The sequence below is a fragment of the Pseudophryne corroboree genome, unplaced genomic scaffold (assembly GCF_028390025.1).
Source record: "Pseudophryne corroboree isolate aPseCor3 unplaced genomic scaffold, aPseCor3.hap2 scaffold_1638, whole genome shotgun sequence".
NCBI lineage: Eukaryota > Metazoa > Chordata > Amphibia > Anura > Myobatrachidae > Pseudophryne > Pseudophryne corroboree.
Window position 1 is genome coordinate 75896 of NW_026968273.1, and position 23459 is coordinate 99354.

The following is a 23459-nucleotide window of genomic DNA, read 5'->3' on the forward strand; positions in this document are numbered from 1 at the left end:
AAAGTCACATTGGTTTGAACCACTTAAATCTGTGGAATTAAAATATCTCACATGGAAAGTGGTCATGCTGTTGGCCCTGGCCTGGGCCAGGCGCGTGTCAGAATTGGCGGCTTTATCTTGTAAAAGCCCTTATCTGATTTTCCATTCGGACAGGGCGGAATTGAGGACTCGTCCTCAGTTTCTCCCTAAGGTGGTTTCAGCGTTTCACCTGAACCAACCTATTGTGGTGCCTGCGGCTACTAGGGACTTGGAGGACTCCAAGTTGCTAGACGTTGTCAGGGCCCTGAAAATATATGTTTCCAGGAAGGCTGGAGTCAGAAAATCTGACTCGCTGTTTATCCTGTATGCACCCAACAAGCTGGGTGCTCCTGCTTCTAAGCAGACTATTGCTCGTTGGATTTGTAGTACAATTCAGCTTGCACATTCTGTGGCAGGCCTGCCACAGCCAAAAATCTGTAAATGCCCACTCCACAAGGAAGATGGGCTCATCTTGGGCGGCTGCCCGAGGGGTCTCGGCTTTACAACTTTGCCGAGCAGCTACTTGGTCAGGAGCAAATACGTTTGTAAAATTCTACAAAATTGATACCCTGGCTGAGGAGGACCTGGAGTTCTCTCAATTGGTGCTGCAGAGTCATCCGCACTCTCCCGCCCGTTTGGGAGCTTTGGTATAATCCCCATGGTCCTTTCGGAGTTCCCAGCATCCACTAGGACGTCAGAGAAAATAAGAATTTACTTACCGATAATTCTATTTCTCATAGTCCGTAGTGGATGCTGGGCGCCCATCCCAAGTGCGGATTGTCTGCAATACTTGTACATAGTTACAAAAATCGGGTTATTATTGTTGTGAGCCATCTTTTCAGAGGCTCCTCTGTTATCATGCTGTTAACTGGGTTCAGATCACAGGTTGTACGGTGTGATTGGTGTGGCTGGTATGAGTCTTACCCGGGATTCAAAATCCTTCCTTATTGTGTACGCCCGTCCGGGCACAGTATCCTAACTGAGGCTTGGAGGAGGGTCATAGGGGGAGGAGCCAGTGCACACCAGCTAGTCCTAAAGCTTTTACTTTTGTGCCCAGTCTCCTGCGGAGCCGCTATTCCCCATGGTCCTTTCGGAGTTCCCAGCATCCACTACGGACTATGAGAAATAGAATTATCGGTAAGTAAATTCTTATTTTCTTTAATTCTTACACATATGGAACTGGAGGCTGCATTATCCCAGATATCCACCCAATCTTCATTGTCTATAGTGAATCCCAGCTCCTTTTCCCATGCCAACTCGTGAGGGGCCCGGGATGAAGGAGGGTGGTCGCTAAGTAAAGCGTAAATATCGGAAATGAGGCCCTTAGTGTTGGTGCGTTTCCAGCTAATGTATTCGAAGGGGGATAGTTGTCTGTGGAGAAGGGTAGTGGTAATGGTGGAGTGAAAATGTCTAATTTGCAGATAGCGAAAGAAGTCCGAAGAAGGGATTACTGTTCCTTCTCGAATATCTGCAAATTGAGGGAAGGTAGCGTTAGAAGTGATGTCATTAATATATAGCATACCGCTCGAGCGCCAGGATGTATACGAGGACCTACACGTACCCGGGGGGAAGGCTGGATTATGAAATAACGGAATTAGCGGGGACGGGTATGGGGCCAAAGTGAACCGTCTATTTGCCAGGTCCCATATCGCTAATGAGCAACTTACCACGGGATGTGAAAGGGCCATATGGGGGCGCTGGTTCCGGCGAAGCCATAGTAGGGAGGATAGTGTAGCTAGACCCATCTCCTCTGCCTCAATCCTCACCCAAACTTTCCCCGTCCCGCCCTCGTTGCACCATTGTGCACATTGAGAGAGTTGCGCAGCATAGAAGTATTTTCTAAAGTCCGGGATACCCAGCCCTCCGCCTCTGGAAGGGCGCTGAAGCAGTTTAAGTCTGACGCGAGGGCGTTTACGGCTCCAGATAAAAAAGGAGGTTTGGCGTTGCAAAGTCTTAAAGACATAGGTAGGAACATAAATCGGGAGAGTCTGAAACAAATACAGAAGTCGGGCTAACACACTCATCTTGACAGAATTTATTCTGCCTATCCATGAGATGAAGTAGCTGGACCTTTCCAACAAGTCATATTTGATTGTTTGCAATAAGCGGGGGTAATTTGCTTGGAAAAGTTGGTGGTGATGATGGGTCAAGTACGTACCAAGGTACTTCATTTTCTTTGTATACCAATTACAGGGTAGGATAGTTTGTAGGTCTTGTTTGAGAGCTGCCGGGATATGAAAGTCAAGGACCTCTGTTTTGTTAACGTTAATTTTATAACCGGAAAACTGTGAATATGGACGGATATCAGTTTAAAGAGAGGGGAGGGACTGGGCTGGATCTGTGAGGGAAATCAGGACATCATCAGCGTATAACGCTATCTTGTGCTCGGATAGGCCTGTGGATACTCCGTGGATAGTGGTGTTATTACGGATCTTTGCTGCCAGGGGCTCCATGACTAGTGCGAAAATTAAAGGAGAGAGGGGGCATCCCTGCCTGGTGCCATTGGCAATCCCAAAACTGGCGGATGAAACACCGTTAACCAAAATCTGGGCTGATGGGGAGCGGTAGAGTGCTTTAATCCCCTCTAAAAATTTTCCAGAAAATCCCATTTTGCCAAGGACTGCGAAGGCAAAAGACCACGAAATGCGGTCGAAAGCCTTCTCCGCGTCGAGAGCCAGAATGAGAGAGGGAGACTTCCGCTTTTGAATGGAGTAAATTAGGTCTATAGCCCTTCTAGTGATGTCAGACGCCTGGCGGCCAGGAATGAAGCCAACCTGGTCCGGGTGGACCAAACCGGGCAACTGGGGAGCCAGACGGTTGGCTAATATTTTCGCATATATCTTCAGATCGACATTCAATAGTGAGATTGGTCTATAATTTGAGCAACTAGTCGGTTCTTTGTCAGGCTTTTGGATTACCACTATGTCGGCCCGGGTCGTCTCCGGCAGAAAGGAGGCTCCCTCAAGAATATCATTGAATAAGGAGGAGAGATGCGGGGCCAACTCTTTCGCAAACAGTTTATAGTATTGGGCTGTGAAACCATCTGGTCCCGAAGTGGCTGACGAACGCATGGAGCGTATAGCGGCCATTGTCTCCTCATCCGAGATCCGACTATTAAGGGTATCTAACTGAGTGTCAGATAGGGCTGGGAGGGGGGTATCAGACAAGTATGAGTGTACTCCTCCAACCCCGTCAGGAGATAGAGGGGGCGAGTCAGACAAGTTATAGAGGGAGCTATAAAACAAGCGGAAATCTTCGGTCATCACTTCAGGGTCATATGTGTAGGTTCCCCTTTGTGGCAAGTACAACTTATCTATTGCATATACAAAGTTCAAGCCCTTCTTTACACACTCGGCGCAGCACACAGAAATACGTCCCTTAATTTCTTTCTTTGGATGTCAGTCTTCCTCCTCGCACTTCTACTAGTGAAAAGTCTCTGATCCGTAAGCTCCGAAAAAATATAAAAAAAACAAAAACAACCACCAATGTGTAGTTCCTTCTTATTTGCAAATAGTCTCTGTGTAAAATGTCTCTATAGTAAGATCAAAGCTTCTGCGTACCAAGACTCTTATGAACAAATATCAATATATGGCTTAAAGGTATCTTTTATCCTCTTTTTCCTTTAAACTCGTGTTAACTTCACCACATAGTGTAACAACTTGAAAAACATGTTTGAGTAAAGGATAGTCCAGTTGGGAACGTACCCCAAAACTCACACAATAAGTGCAGACTGTAAACACATCTAGGTATCTTTGGGATATAATGCACTGCGTACCCGAACTCACAATGTATGACGTGGGATAACTCTTATAAAGGTATCTTTCGAAGACAGTGATTCAGTGTTCCTTTCTCCACTCGGAAATCTTATGTGCTCAGTGTAAATATATAAAAAAAGAAAAAATGCAATTTTTGTGCAGTATATTTTGGTAAGTTGATTTGAAGAAAATGATCAGTGCTCGAAAAGTATGTCCTTCACCACTTTCCTTTGTATGAAGGATTCACCGCGAGGTGTGAAGAAGAAAGAAACAAATTTGTCAAAAATAGAGGGAGTCAACTGGGATGCGTACCCCAAAACTCACACAGGAAATGCTGATTATAAACACATCTAGGTACAGATGTGTCCTGATATATCGTTGCTGCGTACCGCATAGCGGGCGCCATGCAACTCGCGCCAGCTCCTTGCGCTATAACTCCCGTTATAAGTTGCGTTGTAAATGTGACGTCACGTTATAATTGTAACGTGCATTCTACTTTCTGTCCACCAGATGTCGCTTTTCCTAAACACTATAGTGAATGCCTCAAATAGCCAACGGACCCTTCGTAGCGCTACCTGCTGATTGGCTGACGGGTTCGAATCCTAGCGGGACCAGAATTATTTTTTTTTGTGGATTCTTAATGTCATTTTTAATGGAATGGGAAAAGTCAGAAAAAAAATGCGTGGGGTCCCCCCTCCTAAGCATAACCAGCCTCGGGCTCTTCGAGCCGGTCCTGGTTCTAAAAATCCGGGGGGGAAACGGACAGGGGATCCCCCGTATTTTTAAAACCAGCACCGGGCTCTGCGCCTGGTGCTGGTGCAAAAAACACGGGGGACAAAAAGAGTAGGGGTCCCCCGTATTTTTTACACCAGCATCGGGCTCCACTAGCTGGACAGATAATGCCACAGCCGGGGGTCACTTTTATACAGTGCCCTGCGGCCGTGGCATTAAATATCCAACTAGTCACCCCTGGCCGGGGTACCCTGGGGGAGTGGGGACCCCTTCAATCAAGAGGTCCCCCCCCCAGCCACCCAAGGGCCAGGGGTGAAGCCCGAGGCTGTCCCCCCCATCCAAGGGCTGCGGATGGGAGGCTGATTTTTGCTGGTGCAATTTTTCACTCACAGAGAAATGTATCACAGGGAGGGCTTTCTGTTTGCTAAGAAATGTCATTTACAGTATAACATACAGTATTGTATGGCTGTCCCTCCCCCCAGTCAAACACCATTTCTGCAGACACTACATTTCTAAACAATAGCGAAGAGTTAATCCACTTTACTCTGAATACACATTCAACTGCTGCTAATTGAACAGTAGTGTCTGCAGAAACAGGTTTTGACTGGGGGGCAGGGATAGCCATATTGTAAATGACATTTCTTAAAGCAACCAAAAAGGTTACTGCATATGGAGTTTGTTCATGAATGTACCACTTCGGATACAGCATACTGTACAGTATGTCATACAGTATCTCACAGTATACTCATTATTAGGCTCACTCAGATACTGTATGTTTCGGAACGCCTGTATTTCTCTAACATCCTAGAGGATGCTGCTGGCAAGTCTCCCTGCTTTGTGGGACTTAAGGGGGGTACTCACGGAGCGATCACTTAGATTTGACTAGATTGCTTAGATTTTACGCATGATCGCTCCGTGTGTACCTCCCACTGCGATAGCGATGCGCAGCTCTGCGCATCGCTATCGCTGGTGCTAGATTGGCCTGCATGCTAGATCTCGCTGCCCTGCTTAGCGTGGCTAGCAATTGCTGGGCATCCGCGAAGCCACGCCCCTTTTCATAGGCCCTATCCCCTTTTCGGGAGCACGCGGGTTCGCCACGCATGTGTCCCTCCTTAGAACATAAGAAAGTTGGGAGGTATGAAGTAGGAACTAACTTCTCATTAAGTTCCATGGCTCTGCTTCCGCTGACAGGACACCATTAGCTCCTGAGGGTACTGAACATAGCCCAAGCCTGGCCAGTGCTCACTCCCGCAGCACTGCCGCCACCCCCTTTCAGAGCCAGAAGTCAGAAGAGTGGTGAGTTTTCATCACTGGAGACATTTCATATGCTGACCTGTCATGTCGACCATTTTCATGTGTCAACCATGAGTCCATGTCGACCATGTCACTGTCGACCAATAGTGGTCGACCTAATGACCTAATGACTGTCGACCTTAACATGGTCGCCAATCCAAACGGATTCCTCCGGGCACAATTTCTAAACTGACGTCTGGAGGAGGGGCATAGAGGGAGGGGCCAGCCCACACGTTTAAAGTCATTTAGTGCCGATGGCTCCTACAGACCTGTCTATACCCCATGGTACTAAATGGACCCCAGCATCCTCTAGGACATTAGAGAAATGTACATTACTTAAATACAGTAGTAATAATGTGCAGTACTGGACTGTACTTACTCCTCAGGGACAGCCGCAGTAATTCCAGTTTCCTGGGCTCCCTGGTGACCAGATCACTCCACTTCCTCTGGAGTGACCTGAGGCTGCAGGACTGGCCATATTTTGCTCGGATCTCAAGGCGGGCTTTATTGTAAGCCCGCCGCTTCTCCGAGTTCGTAGTAAATGGCCGGTCCCGCCACCTAAGCAGGATCAGAAGCTCCCCTCTAACGTAGCGTCTCCCTGCCATTTTTACCTGATGTACAGTAAGACGCCGGATGCAGTCCACAAACCGTGGATTGAATCTGTAGCCCACAATGCGTGCAAACTGAATTTGCTTCCCCACCGCCTGCAATGTGGTATACCCATAACGGATTTTATCCGGTATCTGTGTACAAAACATAATGGAGCCCAGCGGGAAAGAAAAAACAGACCAAACAAGTGTATTTATTTAAAAAAAAATATATAAAAATAAATTCACCAGAAAAAAAAAAATTCTGGTCTCAACAGGATTCGAACACAGGATGCACGCATTGCAAGCGGACACTGTAACCATTATGCCAGTGCTGACTATGTTATGAGTTGGTACTCCAGGTAAATATATGATGTGTTTTGATGTGTTGTACTATTAACGGATTTTTTCCGGTGTCTGTGTACAAACCATATTTATATTAGAAGGGATTAGGTACTTGGTTTGTCTTTTTTGGAGGCACAAGTATTATTTATATATTTTTAAAAAGATTATTTTTTTTTTATTTTTTTAAATGGAATGGGAAAAACACGAAAAAAAATGGCGTGGGGTCCCCCCTCCAAAGCATAACCAGCCTCGGGCTCTTCGAGCCGGTCCTGGTTCTAAAAATCCGGGGGGGAAACGGACAGGGGATCCCCCGTATTTTTAAAACCAGCACCGGGCTCTGCGCCTGGTGCTGGTGCAAAAAATACGGGGGACAAAAAGAGTAGGGGTCCCCCGTATTTTTTACACCAGCATCGGGCTCCACTAGCTGGACAGATAATGCCAATGCCGGGGGTCACTTTTATACAGTGCCCTGCGGCCGTGGCATTAAATATCCAACTAGTCACCCCTGGCCGGGGTACCCTGGGGGAGTGGGGACCCCTTCAATCAAGGGGTCCCCCCCCAGCCACCCAAGGGCCAGGGGTGAAGCCCGAGGCTGTCCCCCCCATCCAAGGGCTGCGGATGGGGGGCTGATAGCCTTGAGAAAATTGAAAGAATATTGTTTTTTTCCAGTAGTACTACAAGTCCCAGCAAGCTGGTACTTGGAGAACCACATGTACCAGCATGTGGGAGAAAAATGGGCCCGCTGGTACCTGTAGTTCTACTGGAAAAAAAATACCCAAATAAAAACAGGAGACACACACCGTGACAGTAAAACTTTATTTCACACCTGCCGACACACACATACTTACCTATGTTGACACGAAGCAGTCGGTCCTCTTCTCCAAGTAGAATCCACGGGTACCTGAAAATAAAAGATAATTATACTCACCTGATCCAGGGTCCAGATTATAATCCACGTACTTGGCAAAACAACAAACCGAACACCCGTACCAAACGTACTGAAAGGGGTCCCATGTTTACACATGGGACCCCTTTCCACGAATGCAGAGACACCCCCGTGACAGCTGTCACAGAAGTGTCTCTTCAGCCAATCAGCGAGCGCAACGTCCTTGCACTCTGCTGATTGGCTCTGTGCACGTCTGAAGTCCCTCCATTAGTTTCAATGGTGGGAACTTTCCGGTCAGCGGTGGGGTTACCAGCGGTCAACCGCTGACCGCGGGTGACCTCACCGCTGACCGGAAAGTTCCCACCATTGAATATAATGGAGGGAGCAGTGCGATGCGCTTCTGTCACTTCAGACGCGCACAGAGCCAATCAGGTGAGTGCTACGACGTGGCACTTCCTGATTGGCTGAAGGGACCTCTGTGACAGCTGTCACGTGGTGTCCCGGCATTCGGGGAAAGGGGTCCCATGTGAAAACATGGGACCCCTTTCAGTCCGCTGGTCCGGGTGTGCGTTTCTTTGTTTTGCCAAGTACGAGGATTTATATCTGGACACTGGATTGAGGTGAGTATAATTTTATTCACAGGTACCCCGGATCGTCGGATCAGGAGACGTGGCAGTCGGCGGGTCAACATAGGTAAGTATGTGTGTGTCGGCAGGTGTGAAATAAAGTTTTACTCTCAAGGTGTGTGTCTCCTGTTTTTATTTGGGTATTTTTTTTCCAGTAGAACTACAGGTACCAGCGGGCCCATTTTTCTCCCGCATGCTGGTACTTGTGGTTCTCGAAGTACCAGCTTGCGGGGGAGGCTTGCTGGGACTTATAGTACTACTGGAAAAAACAATATTCTTTACATTTTCTCAAGGCTATCAGCCTCCCATCCGCAGCCCTTGGATGGGGGGGACAGCCTCGGGCTTCACCCCTGCTGGGGGACGGGACCCCTTGATTGAAGGGGTCCCCACTCCCCCAGGGTACCCCGGCCAGGGGTGACTAGTTGGATATTTAATGCCACGGCCGCAGGGCACTGTATAAAAGTGACCCCCGGCTGTGGCGTTATCTGTCCAGCTAGTGGAGCCCGATACTGGTGTAAAAAATACGGGGGACCCCTACTCTTTTTGTCCCCCGTATTTTTTGCACCAGCACCAGGCGCAGAGCCTGGTGCTGGTTTTAAAAATACGGGGAATTCCCTGTCCATTTTCCCCCCGGATTTTTAGAACCAGGACCGGCTCGAAGAGCCCGAGGCTGGTTATGCTTAGGAGGGGGGACCCCACGCATTTTTTTTTCTGACTTTTCCCATTCCATTAAAAATGACATTAAATAAATTCACCAAAAAAATAATAATTCTGGTCTCAACAGGATTCGAACACGGGATGCACGCATTGCAAGCGGACACTGTAACCATTATGCCAGTGCTGACCACAATATGAATAGGCACTCCAGGTAAATATATGATGTGTTACAGTTTGATGTGTTCTACTCTTAGTGAACGCGCGGCACCGTGCTTAACATGGAGCATTCGCCACCTAGCGGTGAAAATGTGTATTACATGGCGTGGGACACAACGCACGCCATAACGTTATTACAACTCGCGATCAGGACCCTAAATAGCGCGCTATGAGCAACGGTGTATGAGGATACATCTGTATCTTTAAATCAATTCATATGGCGTACCCGGACTCACACTGTAAACTATGTGATGATTCTCATAAAGGTATCTTTAGAGGCCCAGTTATTCTCATCCAATGGATCTTCAACCATTAATATAGTCGCTCAGGAAAAGAAAGAAAATGAAACAGGAAAGGAAAATGTGTAGTAGGTTCTAAAATCAAAGGGTGAACTTTATGATGTTGCTCAAACTGAAGCGTACCCCACTCACACTAATCGGAAGTGATATATACACATCAAGGTATCTTTAGGTGTTCTTATGTTGAAAAAAATGCATTCAAACCGGAAATAAGTGCCCAGAAGAGAAGCTGGTCATAGGGGAATGCGTACCACAACACTCACAGGAACAGTGAAAGAATCAAGCATATCATGGTATCTTTAACATGTGTAGTTTCCACATATATCTCGTACCCCGACTCACACTCTGTAGTGAAATGCTGCTCCTATCAAGGTATCTTTTCCAAATGGTCAGTGGAATGCCCCCTTCTCCAATTTATATCCTCCAAAAACAGCATGTATCCACCATTTATTCTATAAAAACCAACGATTTATTTGAACAAAACGATTAAAAGGTCCACAGTCAGAAAAACAACTGTCCAAATAAAAAACAAAAAATAAAAGATTTTCCAGATAAAATAGATGTTGGCTACTCACACTCCTGATGGCAGTATCAACGCGTTTCGGTCATGTGACCTTTATCAAGATGACAACTTATCTATTGCGCCCAGCGCCTGTTTACGACGTAGTTTGTTGGCCAGTAGGGAGTCTATTCTATCCATTTTATCATAAAAGCGATGCTGTAGCTTCCGGAGAATTAGTGCTGCACGGTTAGAAAGAAGGGTATTAAGTTGTCCCCGGAGGGAGTCAATCTGAGAGAGCAGAGAAGCGTCGGGGGTTACTTTATGTCTAGTTAGTAAGGTGGCTATTTCTGATTCAAGTGAGGTAATCTCCTGCGCAGCTTTTTTCCTAATTGCCGACGATTTCGCCAGCAGAGCGCCCGCGAATCGTGGCCTTGTGAGCTTCCCACAGGACACTAAGTGAGATGTCAGGAGATATATTTTCGGAGAAGTAATGTGTAATTGCTAATCGGATTTTCTCCAGTGCAGAAGGGTGTTGCAAAAGCGAATCGTCAAGACGCCATTTATATTTCCTATGGGGTGAGCGGTATATATCTATGAGGAGGTAAACCCCAGCATGATCCGTCCATGTCAGTGGCGTGATACCCGCATCGGAAATCAATGGTACAAGGGCAGAGGAGATGTGGATCATATCGATCCTAGAATAGTGTTGGTGTGGAGCCGAGAAATTGGTAAAATCTTTAGTGTGGGGGTGTTGGGATCGCCAGGTGTCACATAGGCCGTGGTGTTTCAAGGTAGCAGTGAGAGCACGAGAGGCCAGAGGCAGGGATGTCATGGACGCGTGAGGTGGAGGGCCGGATCTATCTAACAATGGGTCGATAATGGTGTTAAAATCACCGACCATAATAATGTTTCCCTGTGCTTCTCTGGACAGGCGTTTAGACAGAGAGTCAAAAAACAGAGATTGGTCTTGGTTGGGAGCGTAAGTGGAGACCAAAGTGAGAGTCACAGAGCGGAGGGTACCCATCACCATAAGAAACCGTCCGTCTGGGTCCATCACTGTCCTAGAGTGGATAAACGGAATATTACGGTGAATTAAAATGGCTACACCACGTTTTTTACAGTCCGCCGAGGCAAAGTAGGACTGGGAGAACCATTTACCCTTAAGTTGAGTATGGGAACCAGTGAGATGTGTTTCCTGAAGAAAGGCTATGTCGGCTTTCTCTCGCCTGCAAGCACTCAGAAACACAGTAGGCTTCCTAGGGGAGTTCAGGCCATTTACATTGACCGAAAATATTTTAAGGGACATGGCTATTCACATGAGGGAGTACGACATATTGCAAAACATGACCAGATAAAGTACTATTTGTGCCAGGAGGAGGCCACCCCTCAGGACAGAGAGAGAAGGAGCGGGAGGGTCAGACAGAAGCCACAAGAAAAAAGAGAAGGGGAAAAACATAGAGAAGAAAAAACCCAAACGGGGAAAAATCCCTGAAATTGTGGGTCCCATTCGAGGACCGCAGGAAAGGAAAACTGCATAAACAACAATGTATACAACAAAAAGGGAGTGTTGTGGGGTAACTGAGGTACCATGTGAGAGAGGGTAGACTACCCGGACCACAAGGGTTGAGTGTGGTCGTGGCCACTTTACAGCTATGAAGAACATAATATAATATATAACATATAGGGCTGCGTCCAGACAAAACAACAACAACAAAAAAAGGGAGGGGGGATTACCACGGGAGTACAAACTAATATAACTTAACTGTAACAGCAATAACAGAAAATAGTTACAACATGGGATTTTGGACGGAGGTCAAATCCTCCGCAGCCATTGCTCATTACGAGGCATGGAGGCGCTGCTTCCGACAGTTTGAGGGCAAACCACTGCGGGGGGTCCCCCCAGGTCAGGGAGGATCTCTGTCCACAGTGCGCTGGCGGGTCACCCTTGTCCATTCAGGCAGGGGAGACTGAGGGTGTGGCGATTTAGAGGATGAGGTCGCCATGTCAACTGCAGATGTTACCGGGAGGAGATCCAGCTTTGCCAGCAATTCCTGTCCTTGGGTCAAAGTTTTGACAGAATGAACGGAGTTGTTGACTGAAACATGAAGTTGAAAGGGGAATCCCCATCTATATCTTATCTGGTGCTGTTGCAGGACCCGGGTGTCCGATTGGAGGTCCCGTCGTTTTTGGATAGTGGAGGGAGCCAGATCCTGAAAGATTTGTAACTGCATACCTTTAAACAGGATCTCTGGGGAGTCCCGGACAGAGGACAGGATTTTCTCTTTTGAACGGAAATAATGGAAACGGACAATAACATCCCTGGGCGGTTGAGCGGGAGAGGGTTTTGCACGAAGTGCTCTATGAGCCCTATCACAGAGACACTCTTCGTCTGTGAGGTCTGGTACGAGGTGTATAAAGAATTCTCTCAGGAATGACGGCAGCGATGAGTCGAGGACTGATTCCGTAAAATTGCGTATTCGTAAGGTATTCCTACGCGAGCAATTTTCTTGGTCCTCTTGTCGCTCTTTAAGAGTCTCCATTTCTTCGTGCAATCTAGTGAGATCTCTGTCAAGGCGGTGTTGGGAGCGGCAGAGATCATCAGTCTTTGTTTCCAATGCATCCGTTTGGTTACCGAGAGCTGTTAGGTCCGATTTAAATTCAGCAATAGCGTTAGAGAGTTCCTGTTTAAACGCGGACTGCACTCCCTCCAGCAGGCTTGACATTACCGCCTGAATCTGAGGGTCGATACCCGCCTCTGAAGAGCATGGAGAAGGAGGGGAGTTTGTGGTCATGTTGGGGTTCTACGGGCCCTTCGACTTTGAGCCAAAGAAGTTAGTCGGAGCTTGCGTTACTTTCTTGTTTTTGGACATAATGGGATATATAAAAAAAGAAAAAAAAAAGGGTGGGGAAAAAAAAGAAAAAAGAAGAAAAATTATTAAAGAAAAGACACAGTCCGTAAATTGTATAGTAGGTGAGCGGCCCAGGCAGGTCAGGTTGCTGACTTACGGCTCCATCCCGGGCTCCTATGGGAGTGAGAAAGCAAGTATTTCAGGCTTTAGAAAGCTCGAAGGGCGGAGAAAGGAGCTGCAGCAGCTTCGTAGAGAATAACCGTGGTCCAAATTGTGAGTTATTCCAGGCTTCAGTTAGTGTAGATCAAGTAGCTAACAGCAGCGGCCACCAGAGGGGGATGGATTGTCAGCTTCAGGTACACCAAAAAAGGAGTCGGGAGGAAGGTGCCAGAGATTATTATATAAAGTCCAGCTACATAAATATGACACGCGTGGTATTTTATTATATTGTATTATATCATAATAATAATGATTCGAGGATACGAGGATCCGTGTGTCACAATAATGGAGCTGTAACTCTTTCAGGTGCTATCCCTGCAGCTGGGGTTAAATCGCAGCCCAACCTCTCATCCAGTGGTCTAGGTACACATGGTAAAAATTAAAGCATTTTTACGTCCGTCTCAGTTACGGGCGGTAGTGCGAGCAGGTTCTGCAATCATGCAGGGGTGAGGAAAGTGTGATGCAGTGCAGCTTTACCTTTACTCCGGCTGGTTGCCAGGGAGCAAGATGGCGTCTTTGGATTCCTGTCACAGGCCTTAGTGGAAGGGAGAGGAAATTCCCCCCAGATTCGGTGGTGGTGTTAGTGGGCCTGGTCCCCGCGGCCACAACCTCCTCCACCGGGTCTAATGTCCGCAATTAAGTTGATTACAGCGGCAGCAGCAGCCGCGGACAGACCGAGCGGCGCAGCCGTGGTCTCGCTCTCCCGTGCCGTCTGGCCACCCAGCGGGGTCGTAATCAGCTCCGGGGGAGTCCTCCGGCCCGGCCGGCTCGCTGCAGGCGGGGAGACTGCACTGCGGGGGGACCGTCCAGAGACCCCGATCCACCGCTGCGGCCCCGCTCACGATCTCGTCGCGGCACTTCCGGTCCGGGTGCCGCACTACTCCAGCCCCCGGCTTCTGCCGAGCAGGTAGGCCGCAACCTGCACGGGTCTCTCAGGGGCACCCGCCGGCTCCGCAACCCACCGCTCCACAGCCAGCAGGGGCTCGACAGCCCCGGGGTGCAGATTATTAGGCTGTATCTGTTGCCGGGAGGGTGATATATATAGTCGGGGTCAGGAGCACTGAATCAGCACGTCTTCCCCTCTCCATGGCCAGGCCACGCCCCTCTGTTATTATTATTATTATTATTATTATTATTATTATAATACGGCAGCAGTGGGCATATAGCAGCAGCGTATACCACTGTGACTGCCTGGTCACTGGAATGACTGATGGCCAGGACACTACCACTGGTCTGATGCAGCACAACACAGCAACACCGAACTGATGCAGCACAACACAGCAGCAATGGACATATGGAAGCAAGAGGACACAAACACTGTGACTGCCTGATCACTGGAATGACTGATGGCTGATGCACAGGACACTACCACTGAACTGATGCAGCACAATACACCACCACTGAACTGATGCAGCACAACACAGCAGCAATGGACATATGGAAGCAAGAGGACACAAACACTGTGACTGGACAAATACAGCACAACACACTACCACAGAGGACACTGAGGATGGAGACACGTCCTCTCTCTATGCTCTCCAATGCCGGAGTGAAAATGGCGGGGACGCGCGGCTCCTTATATGGAATCCAAACCCTGCGAGAATCCGACAGCGGGATGTTGACGTTTTGCCTCGTTCTGGTTTCCGAGTCAGGTGGGAAAATCTGAGCCTGGCTCGGATCCGGACTCGAATGGTGAAGTTCGGTACGGTTCGGTTCTCTGAGAGCCGAACCCGCTCATCTCTAATTCAGACCTGATCGCAGCAGCAAATTTGTTAGCGGTTGGGCAAAACCATGTGCACTGCAGGTGTGGCAGATATAACATTTGAAGAGAGTTAGATTTGGGTGGGTTATTTTGTTTCTGTGCAGAGTAAATACTGGCTGCTTTATTTTTACACTGCAATCTAGATTTCAGTTTGAACACACCACACCCAAATCTAACTTTCTCTGCACATGTTATATCTACACCACCACCACCACCACCACCTGCAGTGCACATGGGGCCTAATTCAGACTTGATCGCTCGCTAGGGTTTTTTTGCAGTTTAGCGTTTACATAGTCGCCGCCTACCGTGGAGTGTATTTTAGCTGTGCAAGTGTGCGATCGCATGTGCAGCCGAGCAGTACAAAAAGAGATTGTGCAGTTTCTGAGTAGCCCAGGACTTAGCCACTGCGATCACTTCAGCCTGTCTGGGCCCGGAAGTGAAATCAGACACTCGCCCTGCAAACGCTTGGACACGCTTGCGTTTTTCCAACCACTCCCAGAAAACGGTCAGCTGCCACCTACAAACGCCTTCTTCCTGTCAATCTCCTTGCGAACGGCCATGCAAATGTATTCTTCGCCCAAACCCATCGCTGAGAGGCGATCCGCTTTGTATCCGTGCGACGCGCCTGTGCATTGCAGTGCATACGCATGCGCAGTTCTGACCTGATCGCAGCGGTGCAAAAATAACGCTAGCGAGCGATCAGGTCTGAATAACCCCCTGCATGTAGTACATACCTCCCAACTTTGTACGCCTGTAAAGAGGGACACACGCGCGGCGAAGCCCCACGCGCTCCTGAAAAGGAAGCGTGGCCTATGAAAAGGGGGTGTGGCTTCACAGGAGGACCCCACGATTGCGAGCCACTCCCCTGGTTTCGTCACTGAGGGGGCATTCCCAGCACTCTGTGAGCTGCTGGTATGCCCCCTCTCCCTCTGTCTGCACTGAATAGACGCTGTGCGCATGCGCACAGCATCTATTCACCGCTGCTCTGCAGAGCAGTGAGTGCAGGAGCCTCCCAACTGGTCCCCCCACCGTGGGACGCGGGTGGGACAGTGGGACAGTCCCCCCAAAAAATCGGGACAGTTGGGAGGTATGGTAGTATGTCTACTTGTTGTATGTATATTCAGTGGTGCAGAGAGAGGGGGGGAGAGGGTACAAATTACCTGGGCCCAGGTCTGATGTAGGGGCTCAGAGAGGGTTCAGTAGGGGCCCAGGCCCCTCCCCCTTACCTGGCAGCAGCAGCAGCAGCCACAGATCTTCTCCTCAGCGTGTGCTGGGCTGCAGTGTGGCCAGGGAGATGCTTAAAATACCTTTTTTTTCAGTATTTTTTCTAAGGGAACATGACCACGGCTCCTGTGATTAGGCCACACCCCTTGAAAAGTACCTGGAACTAGCGTGGCTCTCGACTGCCCTGTGTATATTGTATGTCTGTTTGTTGCATGTCTGTAATGTCTTTCTTATGTCTATTTGTTGCATGTCTTTGCTGCAAGTCTCTATGTTGCATGTCTATATACAGTATTTTGTTTGATTGTGGTCTGTCTGTCAGTTACATGTCTGTTACATCTCTTATGTTTTATGTCGGTTTGATGTATGTATATTATATTTCTGTTTGGGCACTTTTGCCGCTGAACTACTTTGTTTTGGTGGCTGGGAATTGGATATTTATGGGTTATGTAGACAGATACCACAAGACGGGCACAAAACAAATGAAAGAAATATACTAGAACTTACTCACCAGACTTAAACAGAATAGGCCCCTGAGATAGCCTGGCTGAGTTTAGCTGCCTGTGGGAGCTGTGGGTATCACGTTGGTGTCTCCGCATGTTGCATCCTTGTGTACAGTGGTTTGGAGATGTTTTATTGTGACAGATGATGACGTTGCAGGTCAGATAAACCTCCTGGAAGTCGTAAAACCTAAATACATGGACACTGAAGCGTTGCAGCCTGTGGTCTGAGACTGGGTGAGTCTGCAAGGTAGAGTCACTAGAACACCTGAGAACAAGAAGAGGTACAATGTAATGAAAAAAGTCATCTGGTAGGGCATGCTGGTACTTGTAGTTCCACCACAGTGAGACTGCCTACCTCTGCTATAAAATAATGCAATTATAGAGGTATTTCCCTGACATTGGTCTGTCTTCACCTTTCTTCATTAAACTCTTTACACAGATATAGCCCCGCTCATCGTGTCTTCCCATGGGAAATACAAGCACATTGGGCGCCCCTAGTCTCACCCGGCTACGCCTAGCTGCTGCAATTCCCACTCAATACATTCCAAGCGTGGCTACATCTGTACTTCCAACCTGACTTCAGCAATGTCACATTAGGGATGTGGGGCCACTTTATGGATCAGTTTACTACTGCTAATGATGTGATCAGTTTAGTGTACCCACCAGAACATGGCAATATCACGCCTATTCTGCTCAACATGTTGTATGAAGTCTACATGTATGTAATAATTACCCGTGCTGGATGAGATTGTATGTCCGCTCTGTATCCTCCAGTGACGGGGAAGCCCTGCAGTTTTCTGCCAGTATCTGTAGCTCTGTTTCACCTGAATCCACTCTGATCTCCACGTGTAGATGACCATGGATGTCAACCGCATAAGGATACCTGGCAATCAGGTTGGTAAAGTCGCTGTTCTGATAGAGCTTCAGGGACACGTTATAGTGACTCTTATAGACCACGTCTGTGACTTTAGGGTGAAAGTGGAACCCAAGGGTCTCATTGGTTTCTATTTCACACCTCACTGGGATCTCAATGCGGTGTACTCTGGTCTCTGGGATTGTTCCGTAGATGGTATTTACATAGTATGTCTTCCCATCTTCAATCTGTGGAAGCATCCAGATAGTAGGAGGTTTTATATTATTGTAGTGTGCAGAGAATTGCATTAATGTAATATTAAAGGAGTCTGTACATCTAATACAGTGAGCTTTATATAAGTGATTTCTATATTCTAACATTAATTTTACCTTCCCATATTTATCAAATCAATTTTTTTGGAAATCCCTTGTAAAAAGTGTTTTTTGGCTGATCAACACAAAATGTCAATATCTCCAGCATTTAATAAGGGAGGTTAGAGATATCTGATGTGGTTCCTCCATTTATATGGGGGCTACTAAACTGAGAAAATATTCAACAGCTTGGCACCGATAGTGAATCTTTAAATGGCTTTAGCCAGTTTATGAACTATGTTATGCAAAGTTTTCTAGAGAGCCTATGGACTTCTATCCACAGCGCTGGTGTGAAGGATCCAGTCGGATCCCCAACAGCACGCCCCACGGCTGCCCAGTCACGCTTTGCATGCACAGAACGACTCCCGTGTCATAAACCCAGAAGTCCAGGGCCCACCGGAGATCGCAAAGGAAAACTCTTATCAAAGGAGCTGTCCTTCGCTATACCAACCACATATGTTAGGCATATGCAATTGGAATTGGTGCAATAGGTGGCGATGTCAATTAGTATATTCCGCCCTGTATCTCCAGAGAAGTAGCAAATTAAAAGCTAGAGGTTAATGCTAGAATAACTCAGCGATAAAAGCAATTGCTGGTAGTACAGTAAATCTCACCAGGACATCAGATCCACATCTACTGAACGGTATTTTAATGAGAGTGACATTTCCCTTCAGCTCCCCCTTACACTGAGGGTCTTCCAGGTGGATATCAGATGCATCGAGGTTGGCCTCAGTCACCAAGCTGAGGGGTAGATGGTATTCAGCTACATGAGAGAGACAGCTTAGTGTGCCCTCAGGTTTATGGTCTTCTGTTGGTGCTGGGGATAGTTCATTTGACAAAAAAAAAAGATATTTCCCACATTAATAACTACAGTAAGAGCATATTTCAGTGGTTGCTCACACTCTGATAACTTGAATGATTTTCTAATACTGTACATGCAGTTCCTGCAGCTTCTGCTAAATGTATCAACGTATTCATTTCTGTTTCTGGCTTAAATTTATGCTTTACAGTCAGAGGCGGATTGGCCATAGGGTACACAGGGAAGATTCCTGGTGGGCCGACGCACCCGTGGGGCCTGTTTTGTTTGAGGACATGGGGTCCTTTTTATAGACATAATGAATAAGATGCAAAATAATTTGCATATATGAAAATGACTTTGCCACTTAGCCTGTGATTGCAGATGATCTAGTGTATGCTCTGTCTGCCTGCTTGGCTGACATATAAGATTGAGTGAATAGTAATTGGGATACGGTTGGTGTAATAAGAAAGAAAATCTATCTTTCTAAAGAATGATATAGTTTCCTAAATTCTGAAGGTGTATCATATAATGTGCTCATAATATTTAATTTTATTTATTTTTAACTTCCCGCTTGATGCTGGACATGCCAACTATCTGGAAAGTCTTGGGGGGAGGGCGCTGCTGCCATGGCCCATGGCTAGACCTTACACCTCTGGTGCTGCCCATGTGGGGCCACTACTACAAATTTTTCCAGGGCCGCTTTTTGTTCCCAATCCGCCCCTGTTTACAGTCATGTCTTTATATGAGCTGGGAGTAATATCTGTTTCCAAGCCCCAATATAAGGACCATAAAACCTAAATGCACTAATAACACTTTCATAGTAAATCAGTAGCTCATACCGTACATTTTAGAAAGCAAAACAGGGCAGAAAGATTCCCTCCTATAATCTATCCAAGCCACACACCCAATATACTGAAGCCACACCCAGATCCAGCACATATAGCAACAGTATAATGAAACCACACCCCTTTCTGAGTCTGAGAATGGAGGGGGTTCTACCAAAATAGGGACTATGGGGCATTATGGTGGCTTACTGGAAAAAGGGGTATATGAGAAATTGGTTTTGCGGGCACGCTTGACTTCCCACAGGTTACTATTCCAAATACTTGGTGACATGGACCCAGGGGATTATGGGAAAGGTCATCTCCATGAAGGGTAACTAGATGCTACCCTCACAGATAGCCTGTTTGTGACTGTTAAGTCTGCCTCCTCTGTCTCCATAATAACTGCTCCTGTCTCTGTAGCTCCTGCCTATCTCTGCCACCCTCTCTATGCAGCTTCTGTCCCACTCTGACTGCTACATGTTTCATTCTGTCGATCTAGTATCTCCCTCTATCTCTGCCCATCATCTGTCCCCATCTTTCTCTGCCCATCTTCTGCACCATACTTGCCTATTCTCCCGAAATGGCCGGAGGCTCCCGAAAATGGGGTTGTGCTCCCAGCCTCCCGGAAGAGTGGGCAGGTCTCCGGCTGGACCCCCCAACCCAAGTCCCCTGCAGTTACCCGTAGTTGACGCTGCCCGGCTGGGGGTCCGATGATGCGATTCATGCAGATGACGTGACTCTGCTGCCACGGCCAGCGCCCGCCCACATTCATCATCACTATCCCATGCCACACCCACTCACGCAGCAGCCGCGTCCCCCCATTTGCTGTCCTGGCTGCCTCCTCCCAGAGGAGGCAGCCAAAATATCAGCATGTTTGATCTGCACCCCTCTCTATGCCCAGAATGTGCCTCTGCCTCTCTCAAATGCCGAACCAGTGACTGTTTTGCCTGTTTACCTGTTCATAAGAACACTAATACCCCTTTTCCACTATCGAGCACGGGTCGCAGCCGGGAGCCTGACACGGGAGCTGCCCCCTGCTGCGACCCGTGCTCGGACCCTTTCCCATTAGCAGTCACAACCCGCCAAATGCCGGGTTGGTGACGCTTCTAGTGACACGGCAGGGGCGGCGCAGGGAGATCACATGATCTCCCAGCGCCGCCTTCCCTATGCACTGTGAACGGGAGCCGTGTCACCTCGACACGGCTCCCGTTCACACTAGACAGCTAGCCGGGTTGAACACGTGTTCAACCCGGCTAGCTACCAGGGTAGGATTCCCGGATCACTTGATCCGGGTTTACCCTTTTCCACTTGCAAAAAACACGGGTAAATGCGCGCCCCCGTGCATTTACCCGTGTTTTTTGAGCTAGTGGAAAAGGGGTATAAAGTATGGGGTAACAACTGCTGTGCTTCTGTATTCACTCATTACAGACTTTACTATATACAGTCTATACAATGGAGAACACCCACTTCCCAGCATTCCCCATGAAGTGTCAGGATTTCATATCAAGTAAGGAGTGTCTTCAAATATCTAATGCAATAACATCACAGTGAGATGGTGTATTGGTAGCAGTTGTAGCACATCCATACTTACAGTTATATGGACTGGTCATGGAGTGGAGCTTGTGCCTGATTCAGAAGTGGGCGGAGTTGCCATCACTGCTGCTTACATAGAAGTAGCAGCGATAGAGCTAATATGGTAATGCTGCCGGGGGCGTCACACCTCCTGCTGCATTACCGATAAGAACTGCATACTATGACACAGTATTGGATCATCTCTGGTGTGACCCCTGGTGTCGCACAAGCCAGCCACCGCATCTACTGCAAAGAGGCCACAAAAGGCCTTGCATGGAGCGTGGTGGTATACAGCTCACCAGCAGATGACTGTAGCTGCTTAGTGGGTAGCAGTGTGGATGCAAGCAGTGCCAGGTTTGGTGGCCATCTTGGTTAGTGAATGAAGCCTCCCTGTAGGAACCAATATGGACACCTTCATTAGTCCTCTTTAGAAGGTTTGATAAATCTAACCCTTGGGTGTTTTTCTAATCCCTTATACCAACAATTATACATGTAAATGGGTTATGAGCACTTTAAAGGTCATATTCAATTGTGTACAAATTTTTGAAAAACCCAGCAGTGCAGGGTTTTTCCCACAGCCGCTGGGTTTTCCTGTTCAATTAATGGAGGGAAAATGAGCAACAGTGATTTCTCATAGAAATGACGGCATTTATTTTCTAACAACCCCAGAGCTAGTTAGATTTTTTTCCTAAAATCGTTGTTTTTAGAATAAATTGACATGACTTTCTCTGGAACTCCTGTAGGATCCCCCCACCACCATGACTAAAGAAACAATTTCAGACAATTTGTTTTGATTGGATACTGGGAGCATGCATACCTTCAGTAATCCAAAAATTGGGCACGAGGTTCACAAGATTTTTTGCGGGCAAAACCTCACCACTAATTGGAAACCCCTTTAAAAGACAACTATTTATAATTTTATTACACATTGATATATTTAGGCCATGTCAGCATATGCCCAAATTATATTTTTCCCTGGATGTGCCAGCATAAGTATATGGGCAGAAGAGAAAATAAGTTGTCATTACCTGCATATATTGCTTCCTGTCCCATTGAGTATCCATAGGAAACACTGCGCTCAATTCCAAAAACATAGATTGTAAAAGGCATTGACTCATGATATATTTCATGTTGTCCATCAGTTTTACCCAAAGAGACTTCCCAAGCATGGAATCCACTGAAAGATTTCAATGAAACGCTGTATGAACTGAGCTGCTGATGGTCCAGGTAGAACCCATCACCTGCAGATGCCTGGGATACAATCAGGAGGAAATTGTAGTATCTCGCCTGTGTTATAAATCTGTAATACATCCTTGTGACTAATGAAGGTGGGACATTAGTGATAAAGGGGTCATACTTTGTAACTACTCCTGGTATATAATCTTGGAAGATGTATGTCACCATAATTGGTTTGGTGGACTTAATAGTCATTCCTTTGTCTACAGTGATTTCGATATAGGATCCCTTCTGTAGGCTGTGGTGGGTGTCCCCCTTTGGACCATTAATATCCACTGTAGTATCTGAACTTGTAGATATAATTTTAATGACATCTTTAGTGTGGTTCAACAATGGAAACACAGCAAAAAAGCTCCCCCAGTTCTTCACAGGATGTAGCTGCTCGGTCAAGGAATCACACGTATTATTGATCCCAGTAAAGCATCTACTGCCACTGAATACAGCCACTGGGGCTGTGGAGGAGACCCTGGTGCCTGTGAGATCATCTGCACTTTTAAACTGAACGACTTGTTGATACTCAAGTTGGAATGAGAAGGAATCTCCACTGGAGTAGGAGATGCCTTTAAAGGTGACGGACTCAGAGACGGTCACAGTCACTGAGACAACTTCTTCTAGGCCGTTGGCCACGGCAAATTGATTGCCTATTCTTTGCCCAGGAGTTGATATGTAATACTCTGTTCCCAAGTCTTCAAGACTAAGACAAGCCATGGCGTCAGCAGTAACGACATGTGTGTAGAAAGCAAAGACAGATATGTCAACGTCGGATGTCACCAGCACAGCCTTGGAAGTCTCTTGGCTTTCAGTGATCATATATGTGTAGTCGAAGTTCACCAGTGCACTGCTTTCCCTCTCAATGAACACCGTCTTGCTGAAGTGCGGATTGGACACTGTGACCGTGACTGAGGCTGTCTTATATGTCACAAGATACAGCTGGAACGTTGTGTTTGTGGATACGTCAGAGTTTTCCATGAAGGCTGTGATATATGTTCTCTGGGTCTGTCCTGGAGAAAAAAATATAGATATTACACTTTAAATTGCATCTAATGTAAGGGTAATTAAAGCCAGAGCTTCTCTTTAACTATTAAAAGAAAATGACCCAAAATAGAGAAGTTTATATACTGTATACTGTCACAGGCAGAAACGGGATCCGGTCTGGAGATTGACACTGTCTAGGTCGACAATGTTTATGTTGACCACTATAGGTCGACAGTCACTCAGTTGACAGGGTTTGAAGGTCGACAGGGTTTCTAGGTTGACAGGTCAAAAGGTCAACATGAGTTTTTCAAATTTTTCTCTTTTTTTGACCTTTTTCATACTTAACAATCCACGTGAAC

At 47.2% G+C, this 23459-nt stretch overlaps 1 protein-coding gene across 1 annotated transcript in view; it reads right to left on the bottom strand.

Annotated features, from left to right (window-relative positions):
• LOC135001352 (IgGFc-binding protein-like) overlaps positions 1-23122 on the bottom strand; it is a 46753-nt gene extending 23631 nt beyond the window's left edge. Inside the window, exons 1-4 of the mRNA XM_063951574.1 lie at positions 21918-23122; positions 18309-18511; positions 17204-17571; positions 16479-16735 (exon numbers count right to left, since the gene is read on the bottom strand). Coding sequence (XP_063807644.1) covers positions 16479-16735; positions 17204-17571; positions 18309-18511; positions 21918-23094 — 2005 coding nt within the window. The 5' untranslated portion in view covers positions 23095-23122. The remainder of the gene's footprint in view (positions 1-16478; positions 16736-17203; positions 17572-18308; positions 18512-21917) is intronic.
• Positions 23123-23459: the final 337 nt, after the last annotated feature.